At 43.4% G+C, this 27918-nt stretch overlaps 1 protein-coding gene across 1 annotated transcript in view; it reads left to right on the forward strand.

The window, feature by feature from the left end:
- Window positions 1-392: 392 nt before the first annotated feature.
- The window catches only part of smg1 (SMG1 nonsense mediated mRNA decay associated PI3K related kinase), a 170740-nt gene continuing 143214 nt past the window's right edge, over window positions 393-27918 (forward strand). Inside the window, exon 1 of the mRNA XM_087997587.1 lies at window positions 393-730. Within this exon, the coding sequence (XP_087853713.1) occupies window positions 666-730 (65 nt within the window). The 5' untranslated portion in view covers window positions 393-665. The remainder of the gene's footprint in view (window positions 731-27918) is intronic.

Consider the following 27918-nt stretch of genomic DNA (forward strand, 5'->3'; position numbering starts at 1 on the left):
TAGGAAGGCCTTCCCCCACCATTGATTGCATGTTCCTCTAGTCCCATCACTGCTCACCCCCTCCTTCCATGAAGTTCCCTCTCCCCATCTCCGCTCCCCCCAATAGCCCCTTCTCCATCATATTCTCCCTTCCCCAGCCCTGCCCACAATAGCCCCACCCACTGGCCCCGCCCACAATAGCCCCACCCACTGGCCCCGCCCACAATAGCCCCACCCACTGGCCCCGCCCACAATAGTCCCACCCACCAGCGCCCCAACAGTCTCCCACTGGCCCCTCCCCGTCGGCCCCACCCCACCCATTCGAACCAACCCCAATTGCCCCTCCCCCTCTAGCCTCAGGGCCCCCAGGTTCACACCGCAGGTCGGCGTCGTCACTTCCGGCGGGCGGTTTTTCTCTCTCTCTATCTCTTGCCCCCCTCGCCCCCCCGGAACCTTGATCCGAACGGAACGGAAATCCGCGCGGTCGGAGCAGGCGGAGGCCGGGGGAGGGGGTTCGCGGTGACTCAGACAGCCCCAGCCGCCCTTGGCCGCGCAGCTCCGCAGGCCCGGGCCTAGAGAGAGAGAGAGAGAGAGACACACACACACAGAGCTGCCTACCGAGAGAGAGAGAGAGAGGAGGAGGAGCGGCTTCTTCCCCAGGCGGGGGACATGTTGTGGAGAAGGGAATGAGCCACAGAGCCCTGAGCGCTCGGGTGAACAAGCGGCAGCGCTGGAATGACTGGGACCCAAGGTGAGGGGGAGGGGGCGGCCTAGCGCGCTTTCCGATACCCACCCACCTACCTCAACCCTCCGTAACACCCCCCGGGGTCCCACCATAACACCCCCCCCCCCCCCCAAACCCCATCTCTCTCTCTCCCCGCAATCCGCTCCTCTCTCTATAAGCTTTCCCCTGTCTCTGTTTCCCCACAAGTCCCCTGTCTCCCCCCCCCAACAAGCTTCATCCAATACTCCACCCTCCCTCCCTCCAAAATACACCCTCCTCACTCCTCCCTCCCCTTTACGTTTCCCTCCATACCTCCCTGTCCTCCCCTCATCCTCATTTTCCCAACTACCCCCTCCCCCGCATTGTTTTTCCGCCCCCTCCCCAATCTCCCCGTCCCGGCCTCTCTCTCTCTCTCCTTTACCGCCCAACAGCGCCGTTCTCCCACCCTCCCAACACCCCCGCCCTTTCTCGGCCTGCTTCCCCACGTGAGTCCCAGGATGCAGCCAGGGCCTAGTCCCTGTCAAATACAATAATCCCGGCAGCTGGTCAAGGGGTGGGGGGAAGGTGGGATCGTACCAACGGCAATAAAATGAAGCACCAACACCCAGGGGACCAGTGAAAATCAAAATAGTTAAAATAATTGACAGCTCTTGTCCATCGACATTCTAGTCAACGAAGGGGTTGAGAGAGGGAAGATTGGTTTCGTTTTAATGAGTTTGATCATTTCTTCGCTTAATATGAGGCATACCAATACTTTTTTCTATATGTTACCCAATACTTGCATGACCTCGATTTTTGTTTTATAGCTTTAAGTTTTGGTGTTTCAATTTGTTCAGTTTCTCCATGATATCATCTTGTACCCAATGAAGTTTGTTGTACTTTCTTACCTGAAAACTGAATATTATAGTTGATATTTAATTCGAGTTTAATCTTTGTAAAGCTAGCTGTTTTGTCAGTTTGGTTTTGCATGGTATAGGTACTGAAACAGTTTTCTCTTCCAGAATTTATGGGGATTTCCAAGCCATGCATGGACTAAGTTGTTTGCACATCATAAAGTGGAAAGTCCTGGCACATTTGGATTTTTACAAAATCAAAATATTACTGATGCTGGAAATAGTAAATATGTTTGGCAGCATCTATCAATATAAACCATTAATGTTTTGACTTTTAGCACAACTGGGAAAAGTTTAAAATATTACCTGTTTTAAGCAAGTATAGGAGAAAGGAAACTAACAAAGGGTGTGACAAGATTGAACAGGAGAAAATAAATGGGAAACTGAAATGATATTTGGGTTATAACCATTTTTAAGATTTAAAAAGGACCTAAGGAACATTTTGGCGGGATGGTGTGTGTATGAAATGACTTGTCAGAGGAAGTGGTGGAGGCTGGTACAATTACTACATTTAAAGGGCATCTGGATGGGTACATGAATAGAAAAGGTTTAGAGGGATATGGGCCAAATAGGACTCAATTAATTTAGGAAATCTGATCAGCATGTTCGAGTTGGACTGAAGGGTTGGGTTCCTCTATGACTCTAAATCATGCACAAGCTTCTACCTACATTTTAACAGGCTAAAGTAGGAATGTTGAGATCTGAAAGCTATTTTGTGCAAGAGACAGTATTTGATTAAACTATAACTTTTGATAAATGTCCCATTATGAAGATATTATGTCAGCTAAGTTGTCATATTTTTATTTTCATTACTGTGACCTTTTGCTGTTCTTGGGCATTCTTATCCTGGGCATGGGTTTTCAGAAACGCAATATTATTAAGTTCCAAATCTGCTTTCTTCTAATTTTAGGGATTTTTAATTAAAAGATAAACTTGTACTTATCAAGTCTATTTCTGTTCGATGTGAAAGCAGTTTGTTGCCTGAATGCTTTGAGTGCTGATTGGTTTGTTTAGTATCAGGGCTTATGCCCGAAACGTCAATTCTCCTGTTCCCTGGATGCTGCCTGACCTGCGCTGTTCCAGCAACACATTTTCAGCTTGTTTAGTATAAGCCTGTCATCATTGTACTTCCTTTGAGAGTTAGTGCCATGAAATGCACATACTCCTAATTCCACAGGCTGGGACAAGACTATTTTAATTATTATTTTTCTTTCAATAATTGCCCATTAATGACCATTTTGGTAGCTTGAAACAAGTTGTTTTAATATAATGCACTTCCTTTATATTGTTACCTTTTGGGAAGAATACGGAAGTTGATTGTGGGTCCTTATGTGTGAAGCTAAAAATATGTGGAAGAAGTTGCAGTGAGACATCTGAGGAGTAAATTACTGCATAGTTCACAGGAATATCGAAGCTCAGCATTTGACTGTATAATTATTTCCCTCTTTTCTTCACTCATGGGATGCAGAGATCACTGGTTGGCCCAGCTAATTTGCCCATTCCTAGTTGCCCTTGAGAAGGTGGTAGTGAATCACTAAAAGTCATTGCTGTTAGAGTTCCAGGATTTTAACTCAACAACACAAACAATGGTAACATATTTCCAAATCAGGATGGTGACTTGGAGAGAAGCTTGCAGGTAGTGATGTCCCCACGTATCTGCTGCCCTTATTTAGATGGTAGTGTTTGACTGTTTTGGAAGGAACTGTCTAAGAAGCCTTTGTGATTAACTGCATCTTGTAGATTTTGCACATGCCGCCTCTAAGTGTTCATGATGGAGGAAGTGGATCTTTGTGGATGTGTTGCCAAGTTAGTGGGCTGATTTGTCTTTGATAAATTCCTGAGTGTTATTGGAGCTGCACCCATCCAGGCAAGCGGCGAATACTCATTCTAACTCAGGAGTATGATGGAGTTTTGCCTTGTAGATGTTGAACAGATTTTGGGGAGTCAGGAGGTGTTACTTGTCACAGTATTTCGAGCCTCTGATCTGCTTTTGTAGCCACTGTGTTTATGTGGCCAGTCCAATACACTTCCTGGTCAGTGGTAACCTCCGGGATGTTGATGGTGATGCCACTAAACATTAGGAGGAGATGGTTAGATTTTCTTTTTGGAAGTGGTCATTATTTGGCACTTGTGTGGCGTGTATGTCACTTGACACTATGCAGTAATCAAGCTTGAATATTGATCAGATCTTGCTGTATTTGGACCTGAACTGTTTTAATATCTTAGGAATTTTGAGTATCCCTACCTCTAATGTTATGATGGAGGGAAGGTCATTGATGAAGCAGCCTTGGGCACTACGCTTAAGCACTCCTGCACATATACCCTGGAGCCGAGATGACTCACTTCCAACAATCACAACGAGATTCCTGTACGCCAGGTATGACTTCAACCAAAGGAAAGATTTTCCAGATTCCCATTGATTGATTGCAGTTTTGTTAGGGCTCCTTGATGCCAGACCTGTTCAAATGCAGCCTTGATGTCAAGGGCTGTTATATTCTCAGATCTCTTGTCCATGTTTAAAACAAGGCTGTAATGGACTCAGGAGCTGAATTGCTCTGGTGGAACCCAAACGAAGCATTCGTGAGCAGGCTATTGCTTAGATGGTGCTGCTTGATGTCACTGTGACGGTGATATCTTCCATCACTTTACTGATTGAGAATAGACTGGGGCAGTGATTTTGTTTTATTTATTCATGGGATATAGTGTCACTGGCTAATTTAGCATTTATTGCCCATTCTCTAATTGGGTCTGGAGTCACATGTAGGCCAGACCAGATAAGGATGGCAGATTTCCTTCCCTAAAAGATATTAGCTTTATTGTCATGTACTAGCATGAGTACAGTGAAAGGTTCACAAGGTGTCATTTACAGCACCATCTTAGTTACAACGGTATCTAGGTACAGATTCTTGAGTAAATGCTTAGGAAAAAAATTAGAAAAATAAAGAAAAATGTCAGGCATTGCAGACCTAGAAAAGTACAACATAGTATTACTAGAAAAAAAAAGAAATAAGTTCAGAATACTGTCTTTCATGATAATAGTAAAAAAGATTTTAAGAAAATGTCTACATCATTTCACAGCCCGGGGCTCAGGGATGAGACTGGTATCCATGATACTGGGGACCAATGGAGGAGGCTATGATGGATCATCCACTGGGCACTTCTGGCTGAAGTGTCTCTTTTGCATGGGAGTCCACAATTATTAATAGGGATATTTATGAAACCTCCAGCATTGGGTTCTCTTAATTATCCTCCATCATTCACAACTGGATGCAACAGGCCTGCAGAACTTAAACCTGATTCATTGGTTATGGAATCACTTAACCTTGTCTGCTGGTTGCTTATGCTATTCAGTACAAGTCCTGTTTTGTATCCTCCAGATTGGCACCTTAGTTTTAGATATGCTTGGTGCTGCTCCTGACATGCTTTCCTGCACTCTTCATTGAGCCAAGGTTGATCCCTGATTTGGTGGTAATGGTAGACTCGGGGGATTTGCTACGCCATGACGCAGAATGTATTGGAATAAAATTCTGCTAATGGCCCACTGAGCCTTGTAAATGCCTAGTCTTGAGTTGGTTGATCTGTTCAGTCTAATTCATTTAGCACGGTGATAGCCTCTGTTGTGATGTGTGGCAGTATGCATACTGTGAAGATGGGGTTTTGTCTCCACAACGACCCTTTAACTGCCTACTCTGACAATGTCTTTCAAGTTGGTCTCCTGTATCTTGTAACTCTGCCTTTACTCTTGGCCCCTCCATAAGATGTAGGAGCAGAAATTAGGCCATTTGGCCCATTGAGTCTGCTCCAACATTCAATCGTTTCTGGTAAGTTTCTCAATCCCATTCTTCTGCAACCTCTGATCCCATTAACAATCAGAGATCTGTCTTAAATGTGCTTAGTGACCTGGCCTCCATAACTTTCTGTGGCAATGAATTCCAAAGATTCACCACTGTTTGGCTGAAGATGTATCTCCTCTTCATTCTAAAGAGTCTTCCCTGTACTCTAAGGCTGAGCCGTCAGGTCCTAGTCTCTCCTAATGGAAGCAGCTTCCCAATGTCCACTGTACCCAGGACTTCCAGTACTCTAAATTTCAATGAGACTGTCCCTCACCCTTCTAAACTCCATCGAGGATCGACCCAGAGTCCTCAAATGTTCCTCGTGTTAAGCGTTTCATTCCTGGAATCATTCTTGTGAACCTCCTTGGGACTCACTCCAGAGCCAGTGCGTCCTTCACTCGTTCATTTGTGAGGATCTGCTGATTTGTGGGTTTTAGTTCTAGAATCATAGAGATGTACAGCATGGAAACAGACCCTTCAGTCCAACCCGTCCATGCTGACCAATTGCTGCTTTCTATGAAACTATTTTTGGGATGATCTCTATTGTACCTGTTCTGGCTTTGTTCTGTTGCCTTTTCCTGGATTCTGTGCCCATCACCACTGCTCAGATCCTTGGCCACTAGATTCGTTTGTCTGGAGAAATACTTAATTAGCTTTTCCTGTGCAGGCTCTGAAAGTTATTCACATGCTTGTATCTCATTGCCTGCCTCTGACTCTTTGATTCCAACTCCCTCGCCTGAAGTGATTCTGTGGATGAACTATTAGCCGTCCAATGGCTGACTGCAGTTCATTGCTCTGATTCTTCGGTTACCTCTTTTCACTCCCCACTTCTCCTAGGACCCTGAGGGGATTTGAGTGGGTGGGTGTCGAAAGAATGTCTCCCTGTTTTAGGATGCACTAGGGAACGCAAATAAGACTACTCATAGGAAATGGAGGTGAGAACCTTTTTTAAGGATTGCTAGTGTGTACAGTTCTGAGGGCAGTGTTGCCTGGCACACTGAACATAGCATTTGAGAGAGATTCTTGATTGGGAGAGGGGTCAGAGTGTGCCGGGTAGACAAACTTGAGGCAAGGGGAGCAATGGTCTAGTGGTCTTATTGCTGGACTGGTAACCCAGAGACCCAGATAATGTTCTGGGGATCTGGGTTCGAATCCTGACACGACAGATGGTGGAATTTGAATTCAATTAAAACAACAACAAAAATCTGGAATTAAGAGTCTAATGATGACCATTATAACCATAGTTGATTATTGGAAAAGGAGAAAGTGAGGTCTGCAGATGCTGGAGATCAGAGCTGAAAATGTGTTGCTGGAAAAGCGCAGCAGGTCAGGCAGCACCCAGGGAACAGGAGAATCGACGTTTCGGGCATAAGCCCTTCTTCAGGAATGAGGAAAGTTTGTCCAGCAGGTTAAGATAAAAGGTAGGATTTGACTGAGACAAGGTGGGGGGAGGGGAAATGAGGAAACTGGTGAAATCCGAGTTCATCCCTTGTGGTTGGAGGGTTCCGAGGCGGAAGATGAGGCGCTCTTCCTCCAACCATCAGCACCGCCTTCCTAACCTGCAAATCGAACTCAGCACCGCCTTCCTAACCTGCAATCGAACTCTCACCGCCTTCCTAACCTGCAAATCGAACTCAGCACCGCCTTCCTAACCTGCAATCGAACTCAGCACCGCCTTCCTAACCTGCAAATCGAACTCAGCACCGCCTTCCTAACCTGCAATCTTCTTCCTGACCTTTCCGCCCCCACCCCAGTCTGACCTATCACCCTCACCTTGACCTCTTTCCACCTATCGCATTTCCGACGCACCTCCCCCAAGTCCCTCCTCCCTACCTTTTATCTTAGCCTGCTGGACACACTTTCCTCATTCCTGAAGAAGGGCTTATGCCCGAAACGTCGATTCTCCTGTTCACTGGGTGCTGCCTGACCTGCTGCGCTTTTCCAGCAACACATTTTCAGCTCTGATTATTGGAAAAATCCATCTGGTTCACTAATGTCCTTTAGGGAAGGAAACTGGCATCCTTATCTGGTGTAGCCTACCTGTGATTCCAGACCCACAATAATGTGGGTTGACTCTTAACTGCACGGTGGGCAATTAGGGATGGGCAATAAATGCTGCCTAGGAAAAAGTGATGATTGCAGATGCTGGAGATCAGAGTCAAGAGTGTGGTGCTGGAAAAGCACAGCAGGTCAGGCAGCATCTGAGGAGCAGGAGAATTGATGTTTTGGGCATAAGCCCTTCATCAGGAAAGATCACTCAATGCTGCCTAGCCAGCGATGTCCTCATCCCGTGAATGAATACATTTTAAAAAATCAAATTGTCAAGTGGCAAAACTAACTTGAGGGGCTGAATGGCCTATTCCTGCCCTTAGCTTGTATGTTTGTGTATCAAATCCACTCTTGGGTGCTGACAGCATTTGAGATCAGTGTGCCAGTAGATAAATGCACTTCTCTCCATGTTTGCCTCCATATTACCCACTCGGTTCTAAGCAAAGTCCTTACCATGTGTGATCTTGTGGATGATTACGTTAACAGCGTGGTTCCAGTGTGACTGGAACTTGGCTTGTATGTGATGACACATGGCAATTTACTGAAGTCTCACTGTCTAGTTATACATTCCACCACCTGTCCCACTCAGTCATGGTGCTTTTATGGCCCAGATAGGGAAGGGTGCAAGACAGGTCACAATCAGCGTATCTATACAGGAGTGAGGGGAGATATTGGAGCTGGGGGGGGGGACCAGTTTGGGACTTGGGATGCGCAGCAAAGAAAGAGAATTACAGTGTGTTCTTGCCTCACAGATTGAGACCCAATTTTTGCTTCCATTTTTAATTTGTCCCATAATCTAGGTTAGCACTCTGTGAGCTATTGAGGGAATGTTGGCAGTTGCCTTTTTAATTTTGGAGTTAAAACCTTTGTGTGTGTGTGTGTGTGTGTGTGTGTGTGTGTAAAACATCCCATTGCACTAGAGCACAGTGTTTTCCCAGTGTCCTGGCTAACTAGCACCCAGAACAGATCAAATCACTTCGTTCACTGCTGTTTGTTTCTTTGCTGCATGCGGTTTGGCTGCTGCATTACTAAAGTGACTATACTTTATTGACTTTGACACCCTGAGATGGTGACAAGTTCTAAAATTTCATCTTTTATATCACTACTTAGAAAATGTCAAAGTCATAACTGATAGTTTTGCAATTCATTTTCGTTGATTTTGATTTAGTCAACTGCAGCATCCTTCATTCAATATGGTGGACTGCACACTACTTTAGTTTTTATTCACTTGTGGGATGTGGGTGGTGCTTGCTGGACAGCATTTGTAAACTGTTCCTTGTTGCCCCTTGAGAAGGTGGTGGGGGTGAGCTGCCTTCTTGAAGAGCCACAGTTACATGTGCTGTAGGTAGATCCACAATACCCTTTAATAGGGAATTACAGGATCTTGACCTTGGTATGTTTCCAAGTCAGGATGGGGAGTGGCTTGGAGGGAAATTGCAGACAGTGAGGTTCTCATGAATCTGCCTTACCCTTCTGGATGGCAGTGGTTATGGGTTTGGAAGGTGCTGTCTGAGGATCTTTGGTGAATTTCTGCAGTCCATCTTGTACATAGTATATGCTGCTGCTACTGACAATTGGTGATGTGGGAGTGGATGTAGTGCCAATCAAGCAGGCTGCTTGGATGGTGTCAAACCTGTGTTGTTAGAGCTGCACCCATCCAGGCACGTGGGGATTGTTCCATCACACCCTTAAATTACGCCTTGTCGATGATGGACATGCTTTGAGAAGTCAGGAAGTGAGTCACTTGCTACAATGTTCCCATGCTCTAACCTGCTCTTGTAGCCAGTGTATATGTGGTGAGTTCAGTTGAGTTTCTGGTCAGTGGTAACCCCCAGGATATTTATAGTGGAGGATATTGCCATCCCATGCCTTGGGGCTGTGCTTAGATTGTCTAATATTGGAGATAGTCATTATTTGGCATTTGCATGGCATGCATATTACTTGTCTCCTTTCCATCTGGATCTTGTCTTGGTCTTGTTGCATTTGATTGCTTCACTATCTGAGGAGTCAAAAATGGTGCTGAACATTTTCTGCATTCATTGGCAAACATCTATACGTCTGACCTTTTCGAGGGAAGCTGATTGATGAAGCAGCTAAAGATGATTGAGCCTCGGACACTACTCTGTGGAACATCTGCAGAAAGGTCCTGGAGTTGACATGACTGACTTTCAATGACCACAACCATCTTCCCACGTACCAGGTATGACTGCAACCAGCAGAAAGTTTTAACCCCCCCCACCCCAGATTCCCATTGATTACAGTTTTGTTGGGCTCCTTAATGCCACACTTGATTGAATGCAGCCTTGAAGGGCTGTTGCTCTCCCCTCCCCTCTGGAATTCAGCTCTTTTGTCCATGTTTGAACCAAGGCTGGAATGGGGTCAGGAGCTGAAGGGCCCTGGCAGAACCTAAACTGGGAGTTGCTGGGCAGGTGCTGCTTGATGACACCTTCCATCACTGATGATTTACTGATGATTGAGATGGTTACTGATGGAACGTAATGTATTCTGAGCCTTATGTGAAGGACATACAAGAGCAATTTTCTACCTTGTCAGGTTGATGCCAGTGTAGTAGCTGTACAGGTACAGCTGGGCTAGGAGAGCAGCAAGTTCTGGAATGCAAGTCTTCATTGTTTCTGGAATGTTGGTAGATTGACTGATGCCACTAATCTTGGTTCCCATCCCAAATTCCACATCCTTACTGCTGGCTTTACTCATCTACTATTTTCTCTGTTTACATAGACTGTTCCCAGTCATTTTTGTTTTTTTTAAAAAGAACGATTTAATAGAATGTTGAATTTGCTGGCAAGGCTGGTAATTGTTGCCCATTCCAAATTGTCATTGAAAGGATTACATGGCTGTTTTAGATCTCTGTTGCATTACCAAGTTGCTGTGGGTCCTGTGTCATGTAGTAAGAGTGGTAGATTTCCTTCCATAAGCATGGTGGTGAACTAGATTTTTTTTAAAATGAGAGTTGATCATAGAGACTAGCTTTACATTCTATATACCTGTATATGATTTATTCATTTTAGATTCAATCTTCTGTAGTGGTGGGATTGAACCCCATGCCCAATGCTTCCATGATACAGACACCATACCTCCACCTTTTTCATTATTAATATCTGCCCCTGCCAACCATTAGTTGTTGAAACATTTGTTCAGCCTTTGTGACCTCTAGACTCTGCAATTCTTATCTAGGTATCCTTCGTCAGAGTTCTGCCTGACCCGCTGTGATCTCCAGCATTTGTTCTTTTCACTACAGATTCCAGCATCTGTAGTAATTTGTTTCTGTGATTCTTATGTTGCCCTCATTTGGCTTCTCTTTATCTGCCCTCCATAATTTGTAATTGTTTTGTCACCCATCAGGTTGTACTTGATCAGTTCTGTGCTTGCTGTTATTATACTGCAATAGGTAATTATATTCAAACAGAATCAAGTCCACACTTTTATGTGCAAGGTTACTTCAGTGTTCGCATTCCACTGATGACTAGCTTCCCATATTTATACAACCACTTCAGTCCCAATTAACGAATATATCCATCATTTGTTCCCTTATTCCATTAAGTCTCAGGTATTAATTCAGACCAGATTGGATGAGAACAGACTTGTGTGGGCTTTTCTACCCCAATCCTCCAAATTTGAAAGATCTAACTCTTGGTTTTTCCCTCAATGCACTTTCCTTGCTATCTCTGATCTGCTTCAAAACTGAGAAAGTGAGGACTGCAGATGCTGGAGAGTCAGAGTTAAAAGATGTGTTGCTGGAAACGTACAGCAGGTCAGGAAGGATCCGAGGATCAGGAGAGTCGACGTTTCGGGCATAAGCCTTTCATTCCTGATGGAGGGCTTATGTCTGTAAAGTCGACTGTCCTGTCCCTCGGATGCTGCCTGACCTGCTGTGTTTTTCCAGCACCATGCTTTTCAACTCTGCTTCAGAACTGCATCTTGATAATTCACTGCTCCTTTGCCTCCATCCTTTTACATGTAATTGTTAGCAACTGTGCTTTGTACCAAGTTACCCAACTTCACACCGTAGAATTAGTTCTTGTCTCTACACATCCCTTTCTTCAATGCCTTTCATAAAGTCCATCTTTTTGGCTAAGTTTTCGGTTGTTCCCCCCTTTGGCAAAAATTCAGAATTTGTGTTTGTCAGTTAAGGATGTTACATAAATGTGGGATATTGTGCTGAAAATAATGAGCCTGATCTATGTAATATTATCAATGTGCCACATCCTTGGTCTCCCATTGCTGTGGTCACTATTATGGTTATGATGGCTTTATTGTAGGAGTGTTAGGGTTATGGGTCCCTTCACTGCTCCAAGGTGGACTCAACCCCATTATTCGAGCTTAAGGTGCTGGTTCCCAAGAAGAATCATATTGCTATCTGTGAGCTGCTCTTCGAGGGAGTAATGATGCTAAGAAGGATGTGAATGCACCAAAACACCCAAAACTGGCAGACAAAAATGGTCCTAACTTGCATATAATGAATGTCATGCAGTTTTTGCTCCTTAACATAATCTCAGTTTCAGTTTGTTTGATGTATCTTCTCCTGGTACTTGACAAACAAGGACATCCAATGTCTGCATGACTACCTTCCTCCTGAAAGTGTTCCTGCTATGTTGGCAGCCTTGTCCTGAGAGTACCAGGCAAAGGACTAAAGGTCTAGTGAGGACCATTTTTGCAGTGAAGCTGATGGATACACTTTGAGATGGGCTGCTCTCCTGGGTGTAGGCATAAAAGCTGGAGCTAGTGCAGCTACAGAATTCCAGTTTAGAGGCGGTTATGGACAGTCTCAATAAACGTGTATTGTTTGTTGCTTAAAAATAAAGTCAATTGAAAAACAAAGAATTGTTCTTGCTATTTTCTTGCAGTCTGATCCCAAGCTGCTGTCAATTTCTTTTCCAATTCTATAAAGTGCGGCACTGGAAAAGCACAGGAGCCCAGGCTGTGAATGTCCTGATGAAGGGTTATGCCCGAATTGTGGACTCTCTCGCTGCTCAGATGCTGCCTGACCTGCTGCGCTTTTCTCAGCGCCATGCTTTATTGACTCTGACTCTCCAGCATCTACAGTCCTCACTACCTCCTAATGCCTTCTCCAACCAAGGACCATTAAATATGTCCTTCATCTCCAGCTGGCAGCGGAGGCATGGTTCAGTTTAGATTATTAATTATGTTTGGTTGTGGTGGATATAAGACAATTTCATTGAAACTTTGTAAAAGCTGAAAGAACTGTGGATACTGTAAATCAGAAATCAAAACAAGTTACTGGAAAAGCTCAGCAGGTGAGGTAGCATCTGTGAAGAGAAATCAGAGTTGGCCTTTGGTTCTGAGGAAAGGTCACCCGACCCGAAGCGTTAACTTCTCTTCACAGATACTGCCAGACCTGCTGAGCTTTACCAGCAAATTCTTTTTTTTGTTCATTGAAGCTTTCTTGTTCTTTGATTTTCTATTTTTTAAAATTAAAATATTCATGCTTATACATGAGATGTGGTTGTGATATTGCAGAAAAAGCATAAAGAATATGCACAGGTGTAGTTTTGAAATTTGCTTATCATCTTGTGTTCTACTGTGTGAATTTGTTTTACCTTTGGTATGCATTCTTGAAATTTGACAGTTCTAAAACTTGAGATATTTACTTTTAAAGAACATTTGATCATCTTTCTATTTGCTTGTAATTAGATCTATTCAGAAGCAAAACAGATTTTGATCTTTGCTCACCCAGCCTTTGAGCCTTTTGTTCACCATAGCTCTTGTATTTCAATGGGATTTTAATGCTGACCATTGGATTTGTTTTCCTCAATATGGCAAATAGTCACGAGCAACCCAGGTGAAAGACCACAGCCATGTTAAACAATAGTGGGCATTAATTACTTAAAGGCAGAGCAAACATCAGCACTTCTCCTTTCTAGTTCTGGTTAGCACCAGTTATTCTAATGAAATATTCTATTTTTCAGAATGGCAGAGAGAATGCAAAATACTGATTTTTAAAAAAAATTGAACAATTCTGCATAGTTTGTTCCTGGAAGGAAAGAGTATTTTAAAATCAACAGAAGTGGTGTCGCTGACTAATATTTCACAATTGGATGATTGTTTCAACTCCATTATTTATCCAAACTTTCTAATCATGTGTCAAATAATTTGCACCTGTTCGTTGCTAGGCCACTATTATATTAATGATGAGCTGAAATTATTCAAATTCAGTTGCAGGTTTGTCACTTCAGAATCAAGATAGCTCAAGTGTTTTATGTCCACAGACCCTGCAAGTGGTTTGGTTTTTATATTTGAGGTATGCATTTGCAAATTCTTGTGAAGGTCATGGGGAAGTCAATTCCAGGTTGTAGTACTGAGGATTAAACTTATTATACACTTGATGCATGGTAATGTTCGTTTAAAAATATAGCTCAGCAGTGATCTTTCCAGCACATCAGTGGTTAGCGAACTTTTCAAGAGTATATTAAGTTAAGATCAAATAACAAACTTGTGAAATTAGTTTGCAATTAAGCTGATATTTCTCTGGAATTTTAGGCAAGGTTCTTCATGATCTAAGGTTATTAATAGACCGCTGGACATGTGTGCCACAGATATTAGAGTAAATTTTATATTAATCCTTGAATGTTTCATAAAGATCTTCAGTACAGAATGTAGTTTCCTTTACTTTTTCATGTGCGAAGTTAACTTTAGTCGAAAATATTTATCCAATTTCTTTTCTTTCTGCAGAAAGCGCATATTTATTGTCCATCCTTAATTATCATTGAGAAAGTGGTGATGAGCTGTCTTTTGAACCGTTGCAGGTACTGCCACAGTGCTGTTAGGTAGGGGAGTTCCTGGATTTTGACCTATTGATGGTTAAAGCATATTAATTTGGTTCCAAGTCACAATGGTATGGCTTGTAGAAAAACTTGCAGGTGGTGAGGTACCCATGTGTCTGCTGTACCTGTTCCTCTAGATGGTTTAGTTTAGAAGTTTGGAAGGTGTTGTTGAAGGAGATTTAAGTTGCTGAAATGCATCTTGCATAGAATGTAGGCTGCTGTTACTGTGTGTTAATGGTGTAGGGAATAAATGTTGAAGGTGGAGGGTTGGGTGCTCATTAATAGAGCTGCTTAGAGCTGAAAGCTTTCAAGCTGCTTGCAAGAAAAAAAATAAAATGCTGCAGATCATGCAAACATTGGTAGGTTTGGCAGCATGTGTGGAGAAAGAGTGAAAGTTTCTTTAGCTCTTCTGACTATTCTGAAAAAGGCGTCATATTGGACTCACTTCAATTAAGGAAGTAATAAGAGCGCATTGGGAAAGTCAAAATGCAATCCATCAGAGTCAGCATTTGTTGTGAAGGCTAAGTCATGTTTGACTAATCTGGTAGACTTTTTTGAAGATAAAACAAGCAGTTTAGATAATGGGAATTATGGATAGGATAAATAGACAAAGTCTTTTCCCTGGGGTCAAGGAGTCCAGAATTAGAGGGCATTGGTTTTGGGTAAGAGGGGAAAGATATAAAAGAGACCAATTTTTCAGAGGGTGGCACGTATATGGAATGAGCTGCCAGAGGAAGTGGTGGAGGCTGGTACAGTTGCAACATTTGAGAGGCATTTGGATGGGTATATGAATAGGAACGGTTTGGAGGGATATGGGCCGGGTGCTGGCAGGTGGGACTAGATTGGGTTGGGATATCTGGTCGGCATGGATGGGTTGGACCGAAGGGTCTGTTCCATGCTGTACAAATTTGGCTATAGCATCTTCCATCCTCACACCCAAGTCACTAACATTTTCTATTCACTCATTAGACATGGGTGTTGCGAGCTGGGTTAGCATTTATTGCCCATCCTAGTTGCTCCTGGAGAAGGTGGTGGAGAGCTGCCTCCCTGAACCACTGCAGTTCACAAGCCATAGGTGTTCACAATGCGGTTGGGAAGGAATTCTAGGATTTTGACCCAGTGACAGTGAAAGAATGGCTTGGGGAGGAACTTGCAGATGGCGATGCTCCCATATAGCTGCCTCATTGTCCTTCCAGATGAAAGTGGTCATGGGTTTGCAAGGTACTGTCTAAGGATATTTGGCAAATCTCTGCAGTGCATCTTGCAGAGATACAAACTACTACTGAGCACTGGTGGTAAAGGGGGTGGATGGGGTGCCAATCAAGTTGGCTTTGTTCTGGATGGTGTCAAGTTTGTGTTGTTAGAACTGCACTAATCCAGGCAAATGGGGAGTATTCCATTTCACTCCTGACTCATGTATTATAGATTACTTAGTGTGGAAACAGGCCCTTCGGCCCAACCAGTCCACACCGCCCCGCCGAAGCGCAACCCACCCATACCCCTACATTTACCCCTTACCTAACACTACGGGCAATTTAGCATGGCCAATTCACCTGACCTGCACATTTTTGGGCTGTGGGAGGAAACCGGAGCACCCGGAGGAAACCCACGCAGACACGGGGAGAACGTGCAAACTCCACACAGTCAGTCACCTGAGACGGGAATTGAACCCGGGTCTCTGGCGCTGTGAGGCAGCAGTGCTAACCACTGCCACCGTGCCGCCGTGAGCAGGTTTTGGGGAGTCAGGTGGTGAGTTACTTGCTGCAATACTCCTAGCCTCTGACCTGCTCTTGTAGCCATTGTATCTAATCTGGCAAATCCAGTTAGAGTTTCTGGTTAATGGTAACTCCCAGGATGCTGATATTGGGGTTAAATCCCCACTAGATGTCTAGGGAGTGGTAGTTAGATTGTCTCTTATTGGAGATGGTCATTGCTTGACATTTGTGCACCACAAAATGTTACTTGCCACTCTGACAGCCCAAGGTCTGGATATTGTCCAGGATGAGGACTGCTTCAATACCTGAGATATCACAAATATCGACAAATATAAATAGCCACCATATCCTGTTCACATTTTGCTGGTTTTAACTTTTGGAATGGAGCACGCAATTATTTAGATCAAATTCAGTTAACTAAGATTATCAATTTGGAATTTGATTGTTTTCTGGTGGAACCTGATAATTTTAACATTTGAATAGATTCTTAAAAACATATTCTGGTTCAAAATGCTGAGCTTATTTAGCATTGATTTTTCTTCTATTGTAATAGATCTCTATGAAGATTGTTTATTTACAAGTTGATTTTGGCTTATGTTGGGAAACTTCCATTTTAAGGAAACAACAACAAAGCACTACTGACTCTCCTAAGAAATTTCAATTGCCCAGGAATGTTTTTTTTAACATTGTCGTGGAATGCTCTGAATGGATGTTATCTAGAATGTATGAACATAGAATGAATCCATCTCCATGGCAACTATTAGACTTGTAATGTTTTTGAAAACAAGAAGCTGAACATTAAGAATGCATGCAAAATAATAATGTGACATTAAGACAAGACAAAAAAAGTTATCTTTATGCATTTCTTTAAGTAACAAAATTGAGTTGTGAAATAAGTGATTACCATTACTTCATTATCGCTGGAGATTACTGGATTCTTGTTAGTGTACTGTAATGGCAGTAACCAGTCACGGGTGTCAGTGAACATGAATGGTAAAGTTAACAATCCTGATAATTAAGTGATTTTAACAAAGTTGAATATGACCTGTTGTTCATGGAGAGCATATGGGTTTTGAACAAATAATGTTTCTGGCAGTTGGTAGTTGTTTTTATCATCAATTGGCCGAGTGTTGCTGGCTAGGCCACCTTTTTATTGCCTATCCCCAGTTGTTGTTGAGAAGATGATGAACTGCTGCCTTGGATTACTGCAATCTGTTTGCTTGTATCTTATTCAATTTGGAAGCTAGACGTCTACAGTTTTGTAATTTGAAAAATAGTGAAACGAAAATTGAAGGGTAGAAGAATTTGACTGGTGTGTTTTTTAAATTTGAATATTTTTGGCAGTCTTGTGGTGTAATGGTAGTGACCCTACTCTTCAGCCAGAATGACTGTTCAAGTCCTACTTGTGCTGTGGGTGTCATAACATACTCTTACATGTTGAAAATTATTTCTTTATTTTGAACATCACATTTTTTCCCTTAAGGAAGTTTTAGCAAAGGATTTAAGATGCATCAAGTTAAGCATAATGACAACCTGTAGTTTGCCAAGTTTATGAGCACATCTTTACAGAGTTTTTACTTTTATTTGAGCTCAGTGTATTTTTTAAAACCAAAAATGTGATTATTGAGGCTTACCTATGAACCTTCCACTGTGTTGATAGTCTTGAACAACACAAGATGTGTTGGGGAGCAGTTGCAACTTTGCTGTAGTAAACAATACCTTAGTGAGTGACCTGACTTGGCCTTCAATTGATGACTTCAGGGACCATCGATTATAGAGTCATAGAGATGTACATCTCTGAAACAGACCCTTTGGTCCAATTCATCCATGCTGACCAGATAGCCTAACCTAATCTGGTCCCATTTGCCAGCACTTGGCCCATATCCCTCCAAACCCTTCCTATTCATATACCCATCCAAATGCCTCTTGAATATTGTAATTGTACCAGCCTCCACCACTTCCTCTGGCAGCTCATTCCATACACACACCACCCTCTGTATGAAAAAGCTGTCCCTTAGGTCTCTTTTAAATCTTTCCCCCCTCACCTTAAAGCTATGCACTCCAGTTCTAGACTCCCCCACCCCAGGGAAAAGACCTTGTCTATTTATCCTATCCATGCCCTCTCATGATTTTATAAACCTTTACAAGGTTGTCCCTTAGCATTCAACACACCAGGGAAAATAGCCTCAGAGGGTGGCACGGTGGCTCAGTGGTTAACACTGCTGCCTCAGCACCAGGGACCCAGGTTCGATTCCAGCCTTGGGCAACTGTCTGTGTGGAGTTTGCATATTCTCCCCATGTCTGCTTGGGTTTCCTCCGGGTGCTCCGGTTTCCTCCCACAGTCCAAAGAGTCCAAAGGTCAGGTGAATTGGCCATGTTAAATTGCCCATAGTGTTAGCTGCATTAGTCTGGATCTGGGTGGGTTACTCTTCGGAGGGTCGGTGTGGACTTGTTGAGCCGAAGGTCCTGTTTCAACACTGTAAGTAATCTAATCTAATCTATTCAGCCTTTCCCTGTAGCTCAAATCCTTCAACCCTGGGAACATCCTTGAAAGGGTTCAGAAAAGTTTGTGAGAAGATTTGTAGCTCGGGTGCTCGTTGCTGTGGTTCTGTTCGCCGAGCTGGAAGTTTTTGTTGCAAACGTTTCGTCCCCTGTCTAGGTGACATCCTCAGTGCTTGGGAGCCTCCTGTGAAGCGCTTCTGTGGTGTTTCCTCCAGCATTTATAGTGGCCTGTCCCTGCCGCTTCCGGTTGTCAGTTTCAGCTGTCCGCTGTAGTGGCCGGTATATTGGGTCCAGGTCTATGTGTTTGTTGATGGAGTTTGCTTCTAGGAATTCCCTGGCTGTTCTTTGTTTGGCTTGCCCTATAATGGTAGTGTTGTCCCAGTCAAATTCATGTTGCTTGTTGTCTGCGTGTGTGGCTACTAGGGATAGCTGGTCGTGTCGTTTCGTGGCTAGTTGATGTTCGTGGATGCGGATCGTTAGCTGTCTTCCTGTTTGTCCTATATAGTGTTTCGTGCAGTCCTTGCATGGGATTTTGTACACTACATTAGTTTTGCTCATGCTGGGTATCGGGTCCTTCGTTTTGGCGAGTTGTTGTCTGAGAGTGGCTGTTGGTTTGTGTACTGTTATAAGTCCTAGTGGTCGCAGTAGTCTGGCTGTCATTTCAGATATGTTCTTGATGTATGGTAGTGTGGCTAGTCCTTTGGGTTGCAGCATGTCCTCGTTCTGTTGTCTTTCCCTTAGGCATCTGTTAATGAAATTGCGAGGATATCAGTTTTTTGCGAATACCTTGTATAGGTGTTCCTCTTCCTCTTTTTGCAGTTCTGGTGTACTGCAGTGTGTTGTGGCCCTTTTGAATAGTGTCTTGATGCAACTTCGTTTGTGTGTATTGGGGTGGTTGCTTTCATAGTTCAGGACTTGGTCTGTGTGTGTGGCTTTCCTGTGTACCTTAGTGGTGAATTCTCCGTTTGGTGTTCTCTGTACCCTCACGTCTGGGAATGGGAGTTGGTTGTCCTTTTCTTCCTCTCTCGTGAATCGGATTCCTGTGAGTGTGGAGTTGATGATCCGGTGTGTATTCTCTATTTCCGTGTTTTTAATGATTACAAAGGTGTCATCAACGTATCTGACCCAGAGTTTGGGTTGAATTTGTGGTAAGACTGTTTGTTCTAACCTTTGCATTACTGCTTCTGCTATGAGTCCCGAGATCGGTGAGCCCATGGGTATTCTGTTGATTTGTTCGTATATCTGGTTGTTGAATGTGAAGTGTGTTGTGAGGCACAAGTCCAGTAGTTTAAGTATGCCGTCTTTGTTGATAGGTTTGGCGTCCTGTTTTCTGTTATGTCTGTTCAGCAGGTTGGCTATTGTTTCTCTGGCTAGGGCTTTGTCAATAGACGTGAACAGTGCCGTTACATCGAATGAGACCATGGTTTCTTCCTTGTCTATGTGTATATTTCTGATGATGTCCAAGAATTCCTGTGTTGATTGTGTAGAGTGTCTGGATCCGCTAATCAAGTGTTTCAGTTTCTGCTGTAGTTCTTTCGCCAGTTTGTGTGATGGTTTCCCTGGTAGTGATACTATGGGTCTGTGTGGGATGTCTGGTTTGTGCACTTTAGGTAGTCCATAGAATCTGGGGGTGTTGTTGCTTTCAGGTTTCATTCTCTGTAGGTCCGACCTGGTTATCTGTCCGTTTTTTTGTAGGTTCCTCAGTGTGTTGTTTATCGTATTGGTGAGCTGTGGGGTGGGGTCAAACTCCCTCTTTTGGTAGGTGTTGGTATCTGCAAGTAGTTGTTGTGCTTTTTGGATGTACTCTGCTTTGTCCAGGATGACCGTCATTCTGCCTTTGTCTGCTGGTAGTATGATTATGTTCTTATCGTTTCTGAGTGATTTTAGTGCTTCCCTCTCCTTGGTGTTGAGGTTGTGTTTGTCTTTTCCTTGTTATCAGGGTTACGATACTTTGTCTCACTCTTTGTTATGTCTCTTCTGTCAGTCCATTGTTCCTGAGTGTACATTCTAGTGCTGCTAGGAAGTCTGCTGTCTTGGCGTCCCTGTGGTTGTAGTTGAGTCCCTTGGCCAGTATTGTTCTTTCCTAAGGTACACAGGAAAGCCACACACAGACCAAGTCCTGAACTATGAAAGCAACCACCCCAATACACACAAACGAAGTTGCATCAAGACACTATTCAAAAGGGCCACAACACACTGCAGCACACCAGAACTGCAAAAAGAGGAAGAGGAACACCTGTACAAGGTATTCGCCAAAAACGGATACCCTCGCAATTTCATCAACAGATGCCTAAGGGAAAGACAACAGAACGAGGACATGCTGCAACCCAAAGGACTAGCCACACTACCATACATCAAGAACATTTCTGAAATGACAGCCAGACTACTGCAACCACTAGGACTTATAACAGTACACAAACCAACAGCCACTCTCAGACAACAACTCGCCAAAACGAAGGACCCGATACCCAGCATGAGCAAAACTAATGTAGTGTACAAAATCCCATGCAAGGACTGCACGAAACACTATATAGGACAAACAGGAAGACAGCTAACGACCCGCATCCACGAACATCAACTAGCCACGAAACGACACGATTAGCTATCCCTAGTAGCCACACACGCAGACGACAAGCAACATGAATTTGACTGGGACAACACTACCATTATAGGGCAAGCGAAACAAAGAACAGCCAGGGAATTCCTAGAAGCATGGCACTCATCCACAAACTCCATCAACAAACACCTAGACCTGGACCCAATATACCGGCCACTACAGCGGACAGCTGAAACTGACAACCGGAAGCGGCAGGGACAGGCCACTATAAATGCCGGAGGAAACACCACAGAAGCGCTTCACAGGAGGCTCCCAAGCACTGAGGATGTCACCTAGACAGGGGACGAAACGTTTGCAACAAAAACTTCCAGCTCTGCGAACAGAACCACAGCAGGGTTCAGAAAAGATTTACACGTTTCACAACATCCTTCCAATAGGAGGGAGACCAGAATTGTGCACACTATTCCAAAAGTGGCCTAACCAATGTCCTGCATAGCTGCAACATGACCTCCCAACTCCTGTACTCAACACTTTGACCAATAAAGGAAAGCATACCAAATGCCGTCTTCACTATCCTATTTACCTGCGACTTCACTTTCAAGGATCTATGAACCTGCACTCCAAGGTATCTTTGTTCAGCAACATTCCCCAGGACCTTACCTTTAAGTGTATAAGTCCTGCTCTCGGTTGGGTAGCTCTCAGTGCGCTGTCCTTTGTCCAATCCTAAACAGTGCCAGTTATTAGTATTAGAGTGTAAAAGTTTAAGTCTCTTGTGATGATCTATTTAAAGGGAATTGGACAGCCTCAGTTCTTGCTCCTGTTGAAAATTAGATTTAGAGGTTCTCACTGCACTCATGACCCTGAAATGATGCCTGTAGAATGTGTTGCATTTGCTGCTTTCCAAATGTGATCTTTGATATGAAAACCATGGAAAATTTTAGGATTTCTTTAAACCCCAGTTTGGAAGGAAATAAACTGTTTTGGTTGCAAAATAGAGTTTTAAACGAAGGAGTCCATTGCAAATAATTGGGTTAAAAACTGATTTCAAACGTATTTATCTTGGCTAGTGCCTTTTAAAGGTTATGATTTTGATAATGCAATTCTATTGATGTCCAATTTAAGGGAGTTGAGGAAAGGAAGTATTCAAAAGCATGTTTGTGCTAGCAGAGTGGTTGTGTTACTAGAATAATAATTTTAACAAATCTCACCATGGCACTTTGAGAATTTGAGTTCAGATTTAGAAATCTGGCAGTAGCAAATGATTCCATGAAACTCTGATAAATGGAAAAATGTCATAAATTGGCTTATTAATTTCTTATCCACCCTAAAATCCACTATACTAAATATTGAATTTTTGATCTGTGTTGGATTAGAACATAGAACATTACAGCGCAGTACAGGCCCTTCGGCCCTCGATGTTGCGCCGACCTGTCATACCAATCTGAAGCCCATCTAACCTGCACTATTCCACGTACATCTGTATACTTGTCCAATGATGACTTAAATGTACTTAAAGTTGGCGAATCTACTACCGTTGCAGGCAAAGCATTGCATACCTTTACTATTCTGAGTAAAGAAACTACCTCTGACATCTGTCCTATATCTATCACCCCTCAATTTAAAGCAATGCCCCCTTGTGCTCACCGTCACCATACTTGGAAAAAGGCTGTCCCTGTCCACCCTATCCAACCCTCTGATTATCTTATATGTCTCTATTAAGTCACCTCTCAACCTTCTTCTCTCCAACGAAAACAGCCTCAAGTCCCTCAGCCTTTTCTCGTAAGACCTTCCCTCCATACCAGGCAACATCTTAGTAAATCTCCTCTGCACCCTTTCCAAAACTTCCACATCCTTCTTATAATGCGGTGACCAGAACTGTACACAATACTCCAAGTGTGGCCGCACCAGAGTTTTGTACAGCTGCAGCATAACCTCATGGTTCTGGAACTCGATCCCTCTATTGATAAAAGCTAAAACACTGTATGACTTCTTAACAACCCTGTCAACCTCGGTGGCAACTTTTAAGGATCTGTGTACGTGGACACTGAGATCTCTCTGCTCATCTACACTCCCAAGAATCTTACCATTAGCCCAGTACTTTGCATTCCAGTTACTCCTTTCAAAGTGAATCAGCTCACACTGGGCTGCATTAAACTCCATTTGCCACCTCTCAGCCCAGCTCTGCAGCTTATCTATGTCTTTCTGTAACTTACAACATCCTTCGTCACTATCCACAACTCCACCAACCTTAGTGTCGTCTGCGAATTTACGAACCCACCCTTCTACACCCTCATCCAGGTCGTTTATAAAAATGATGAACAGCAGTGGACCCAACACCGACCCTTGCGGTACACCACAAGTAACTGGACTCCAGGATGAACGTTACCCATCAACCACCACCCTTCTTTCAGCAAGCCAATTACTGATCCAAACTGCTATATCTCTCTCAATCCCATGCCTCCGCATTTTGTGCAATAGCTTACTGTGGGGAACCTTATCGAACCCCTTGCTGAAATCCATATACACCACATTAACTGGTTTACTCTCATCTACCTGTTTGGTCACCTTCTCAAAGAGCTCAATAAAGTTTGTGAGGCACGACCTATCCTTCACAAAACCGTGCTGACTATCCCTAATCAAATTATTCTTTTCTAGATGATTATAAATCCTATCTGCTATAACCTTTTCCAACACTTTACCAACAACTGAAGTAAGGCTCACTGGTCTATAATTACCGGGGTTGTCTCTACTCCCCTTCTTGAACAGGGGAACCACATTTGCTATCCTCCAGTCTTCTGGCACTATTCCTGTAGACAATGGCGATTTAAAGATCAATGCCAAAGGCTCGGCAATCTCCCTGGCTTCCCAGAGGATCCTAGGATAAATCCCATCCAGCCCAGGGGACTTATTTATTTTCACACTCTGCAGGATTTCTAATACCTCTTCCTTGTGAACCTCAATCCCACCTAGTCTAGTAGCCTGTATCTCAGTAATCTCCTCGACAACATTGTCGTTTTCTAGAGTGAATACTGTCGAAAAATATTCATTTAGGGCTTCCCCTATCTCCTCTGACTCCACACACAACTTCCCACTACTATCCTTGATTGGCCCTAATCTTACTCTCGTCATTCTTTTATTCCTTAAGTATCTATAAAAAGCCTTCGGGTTTACCCTGATCCTATCTGCTAACACCTTCTCATGTCTCCTCCTGGCTCTTCTGAACTCTCTCTTTAGGTCTTTCCTGGCTACGTTGTAATCCTCAAGTGCCCTAACTGAGCCAATACATCTCATCCTAACATAAGCTGCCTTCTTCCTCTTGACCAGAGATTCCACTTCCTTCATAAACCACAGCTCCCACGCTCTACAGCTTCCTCCCTGCCTGACAGGTACATACTTATCTAGGACACACAGGACCTTTTCCTTGAATAAGCTCCACATTTCTAATGTGCCATCCCCTGCAGTTTCCTTCCCCATCCTATGCTTCCAAACTCTTGCCTAATTGCATTGTAATTGCCTTTCCCCCAGCTGTAACTCTTGCCCAGTGGTATACACCTATCCATTTCTATCACTAAAGTAAACATAACAGAATTGTGATAGCTATCACCAAAGTGCTCACCTACTTCCAAGTCTAACACCTGGTCGGGCTCATTACCCAGTACCAAATCTAATGAGGCTTCGCTCCTTGTTGGCCTGTCTACATACTGTGTCAGGAAGCCCTCCTGCATACACTGGACAAAAACTGACCCATCTATAGTACTCGTACTATAGTTATCCCAGTCAATATTTGGAAAGTTGATGTCCCCCATGACAACTGCCCTGTCTCTCTCACTCCTATCGAGAATCATCTTTGCTATCCTTTCCTCTACATCACTGGAACTATTCAGAGACCTATAGAAAACTCCCAACGGGGTGATGTCTCCTTTCCTGTTTCTAACATCAGTCCATACTACCTCAGTTGACGAGTCCCCAAACATCCTTTCTGCAACTGTAATACAGTCCTTGACCAACAATGCCACATCTCCCCCATTTTTACCATCTTCTCTATTCTTACTGAAACATCTAAATCGTGGAACCTGCAACAACCATTCCTGTCCCTCCTCCATCCAGGATTGCTCATTGTAAACTGATATTTCATTTTAGAATGTTACAGATGTTGCACATGCAAGTTCCATGTAGTTTGTTCACTAAAATAATTGTGACCAACCCCTTCATTCAGAACATGCTCAAGTCAATTCTTTTTTTTTGTCATCAACTGAGATGTTTTCTGATCAGGAAAGTTCATGTTAGCTGGTACTTTTGAAAGTTGACTTTTGATCCAGAAGAAATGACAGTGAACTCAATTTGCTAGATATCTTCTGACATTTAGAATGTCTTCCTATTGTCCAGGCTTCTGTTTTACATTGGACACCTGGCAAAGAAATGAGCTATTCAGCCCTACTACCAGTCTGTACTAGAGTTGATGCACCATTTGAATTTCCATCTTTCCTCCCCCAAATTTGTCGTCATAATCTGCTGTTACTTTCTCCCCTTTGCTTGACTTGCTTTCCCTTATTTCATTCGCACCCTATTATAGCAAGTTCTATATTCTCTTCATTCTTTGAATAAACATGTTTATTTTCCCTTTTCCATTTCTTGGTGGCGATCTTATGTTGATGACCTCGAGTACTGCTCTTGCCCATGAGAGGAAACATTCTCTATCCGATCTATCAGGATCCCTTATAATTTACAGTCCTCCATTAGGTCACCCGATTGGATATTTTCTCAAAAGAAATGTCACCTTGCTTGTCAGACCTTGATATGTAAACCACTGCGTTCTGGTATTATTGTTGTAATTCTGCCTTCTCTTAACTAAATGTACTGTCTTTGATTTCTCTGTAACTTCATATGCTAATTATTTGTCCATCTGTAAGTTTATAAATGTCGGTGTGTGGTTTGGAAAAGAACTTGCTGATCGTGTGATCCCATGTCCTTACTGCTTCTGCCCATCTTGGTGGGATAGGTCATGGGTTTGTATATTGCTGCACTGTATCTTGTAGATGACGTACACAGTGGAGCAGCATGGTGGCTCAGTGGTTAGCACTGCCTCACAGCATCAGGGTCCCAGGTTCGACTCCAGCCTCTGGGTGCTCCGGTTTCCTCCCACAGTCCAAATATGTGCAGGTCAGGTGAATTGGCTGTGCCAAATTGCCCATAGTGTTCGGTGCATTCGTTAGAGGGAAATGGGTCTGGGTGGGTTACTCTTCGGAGGGTCAGTGTGGAGTTGTTGGGCCGAAGGGCCTGTTTCCACACTGTAAAGAATCTAATCAAAACTGCAACTCTGCATCTGTGATGGAGTGAGTGAATTGTTGATATTGTAATGATATCCCAATTAAGCAGGCTGTTTTATCCTGGGTGTGTTCAGCTTTGTGTTATTGGAACTGTGCCCAGCCAGGCACTTGGAAGAGCATTCGATTGCACTTCTGATTTGGACCTTACGTGGACCTGGGTGGACAGGTTTTCAGGAGTCAGGAAGTGAGGTATTTGCTGCAGGACCCCTCTCCTCTGACCTGTTTTTTAGCTGCAGTACTGATATGGCTGGTACTGTTCAGTTACTGGTAAACAGTAACCCCCAGGATTTTGATACTGAAGGATTCAGTAAAGTAACCTCATTTTACATAAAGATGTAAGGTGGGCAGGGGGGCAGGAAGTCCCTTTTGTTGGAGATGGTCATTGCTTAGCATTCGTCTACACAAATATTACTTGCTTCGTAAATGTCAGAGTCTCGCTGCATTTAGGCACAGATCACTTCAGTTTCTGAAGTCCTGTATAGTACTCAACATTGCGCAGTCATCAGTGAAAATCCCCACTTCTGACCTTATGAGAGAGGGAAGATCATTGATGAAATAGCTGAGATAGTTGAGCCTAGCACACTATCCTGAAGAACTCTGCAGAGATGTCCTGGAGCTGAAATGACTGACTTCCAACCACAACCATCTTCTTTTATGCTAAGTTATACTCCAATCAATAATGAATTTCCCCCTGATTACCATTGACTGTAGGGCTCCTTGATGCCATACTTTGTCAAGTGCAGGCTGATATTAAGGACAGTTGTTCTTTGCTCAACATTTGAGTTCAACATTTTTGTCCACGTTTGGATTAGAACTGCAGTCAGGTTAGTCAGGAGTTGAGTAGCCTTGGTGGAACCCATACTGAGTGTGAATGAGCAACATATTGTTGGATAAGTGCCATTTGATAACACTATCAATGTCACCTTCAATCATTTTTTGTTGATGTTGAGAGTAGACTGAAGTTGCAATTGTCCTGAGTGGAACTATTCTATTTGCCTGCAGGCATACTTGGCCACTTTTCCATATTTTTGGTGGATGCCAGTGTTGTAGCTGTATCGGAACAACTTGGCTATTCTGGAGAATGTCTTCAGTCCTCTTGCTGGAATATTGTCAGGGCTCATGGTCTTTACAATAGCTAGTACCTTCAGGTGCTTTTTGATATCACGTGGAGTGAGTCATATCGGCTGAAGACTGGTATCTATGATGCTGGGACCTTGAGCTTGCCAAGATGGACCATCCACTTCTCTTTTGCACTGCAGTGCTAAGCTCCTGTTCTTGAGACTGGGAATATTTCTGGAGATTCCTCCTCCAGTGAGTTGTTTCATCATTCACCACCATTCATGAATAAACATGGCAGTACTGCCGCACTTAGATTGGATCCATTGGATGTCAGATTGCTTCACTGTGTTTAATAAATGCTAGTTATGTTCTCAGTGATGTTCAACATGGCCAACTAATTTGTTAGCTGAGGAGTTAGTGGAGTCTGGTCTAATGTTGTAGACTCTTACGGAACGCCTCTCAGCTAGGGTGCCACCA

The sequence above is a fragment of the Chiloscyllium plagiosum genome, unplaced genomic scaffold (genome assembly GCF_037043375.1).
Source record: "Chiloscyllium plagiosum isolate Xiang-an unplaced genomic scaffold, Cpla_swu_hap1 HiC_scaffold_20, whole genome shotgun sequence".
Classification (NCBI taxonomy): domain Eukaryota; kingdom Metazoa; phylum Chordata; class Chondrichthyes; order Orectolobiformes; family Hemiscylliidae; genus Chiloscyllium; species Chiloscyllium plagiosum.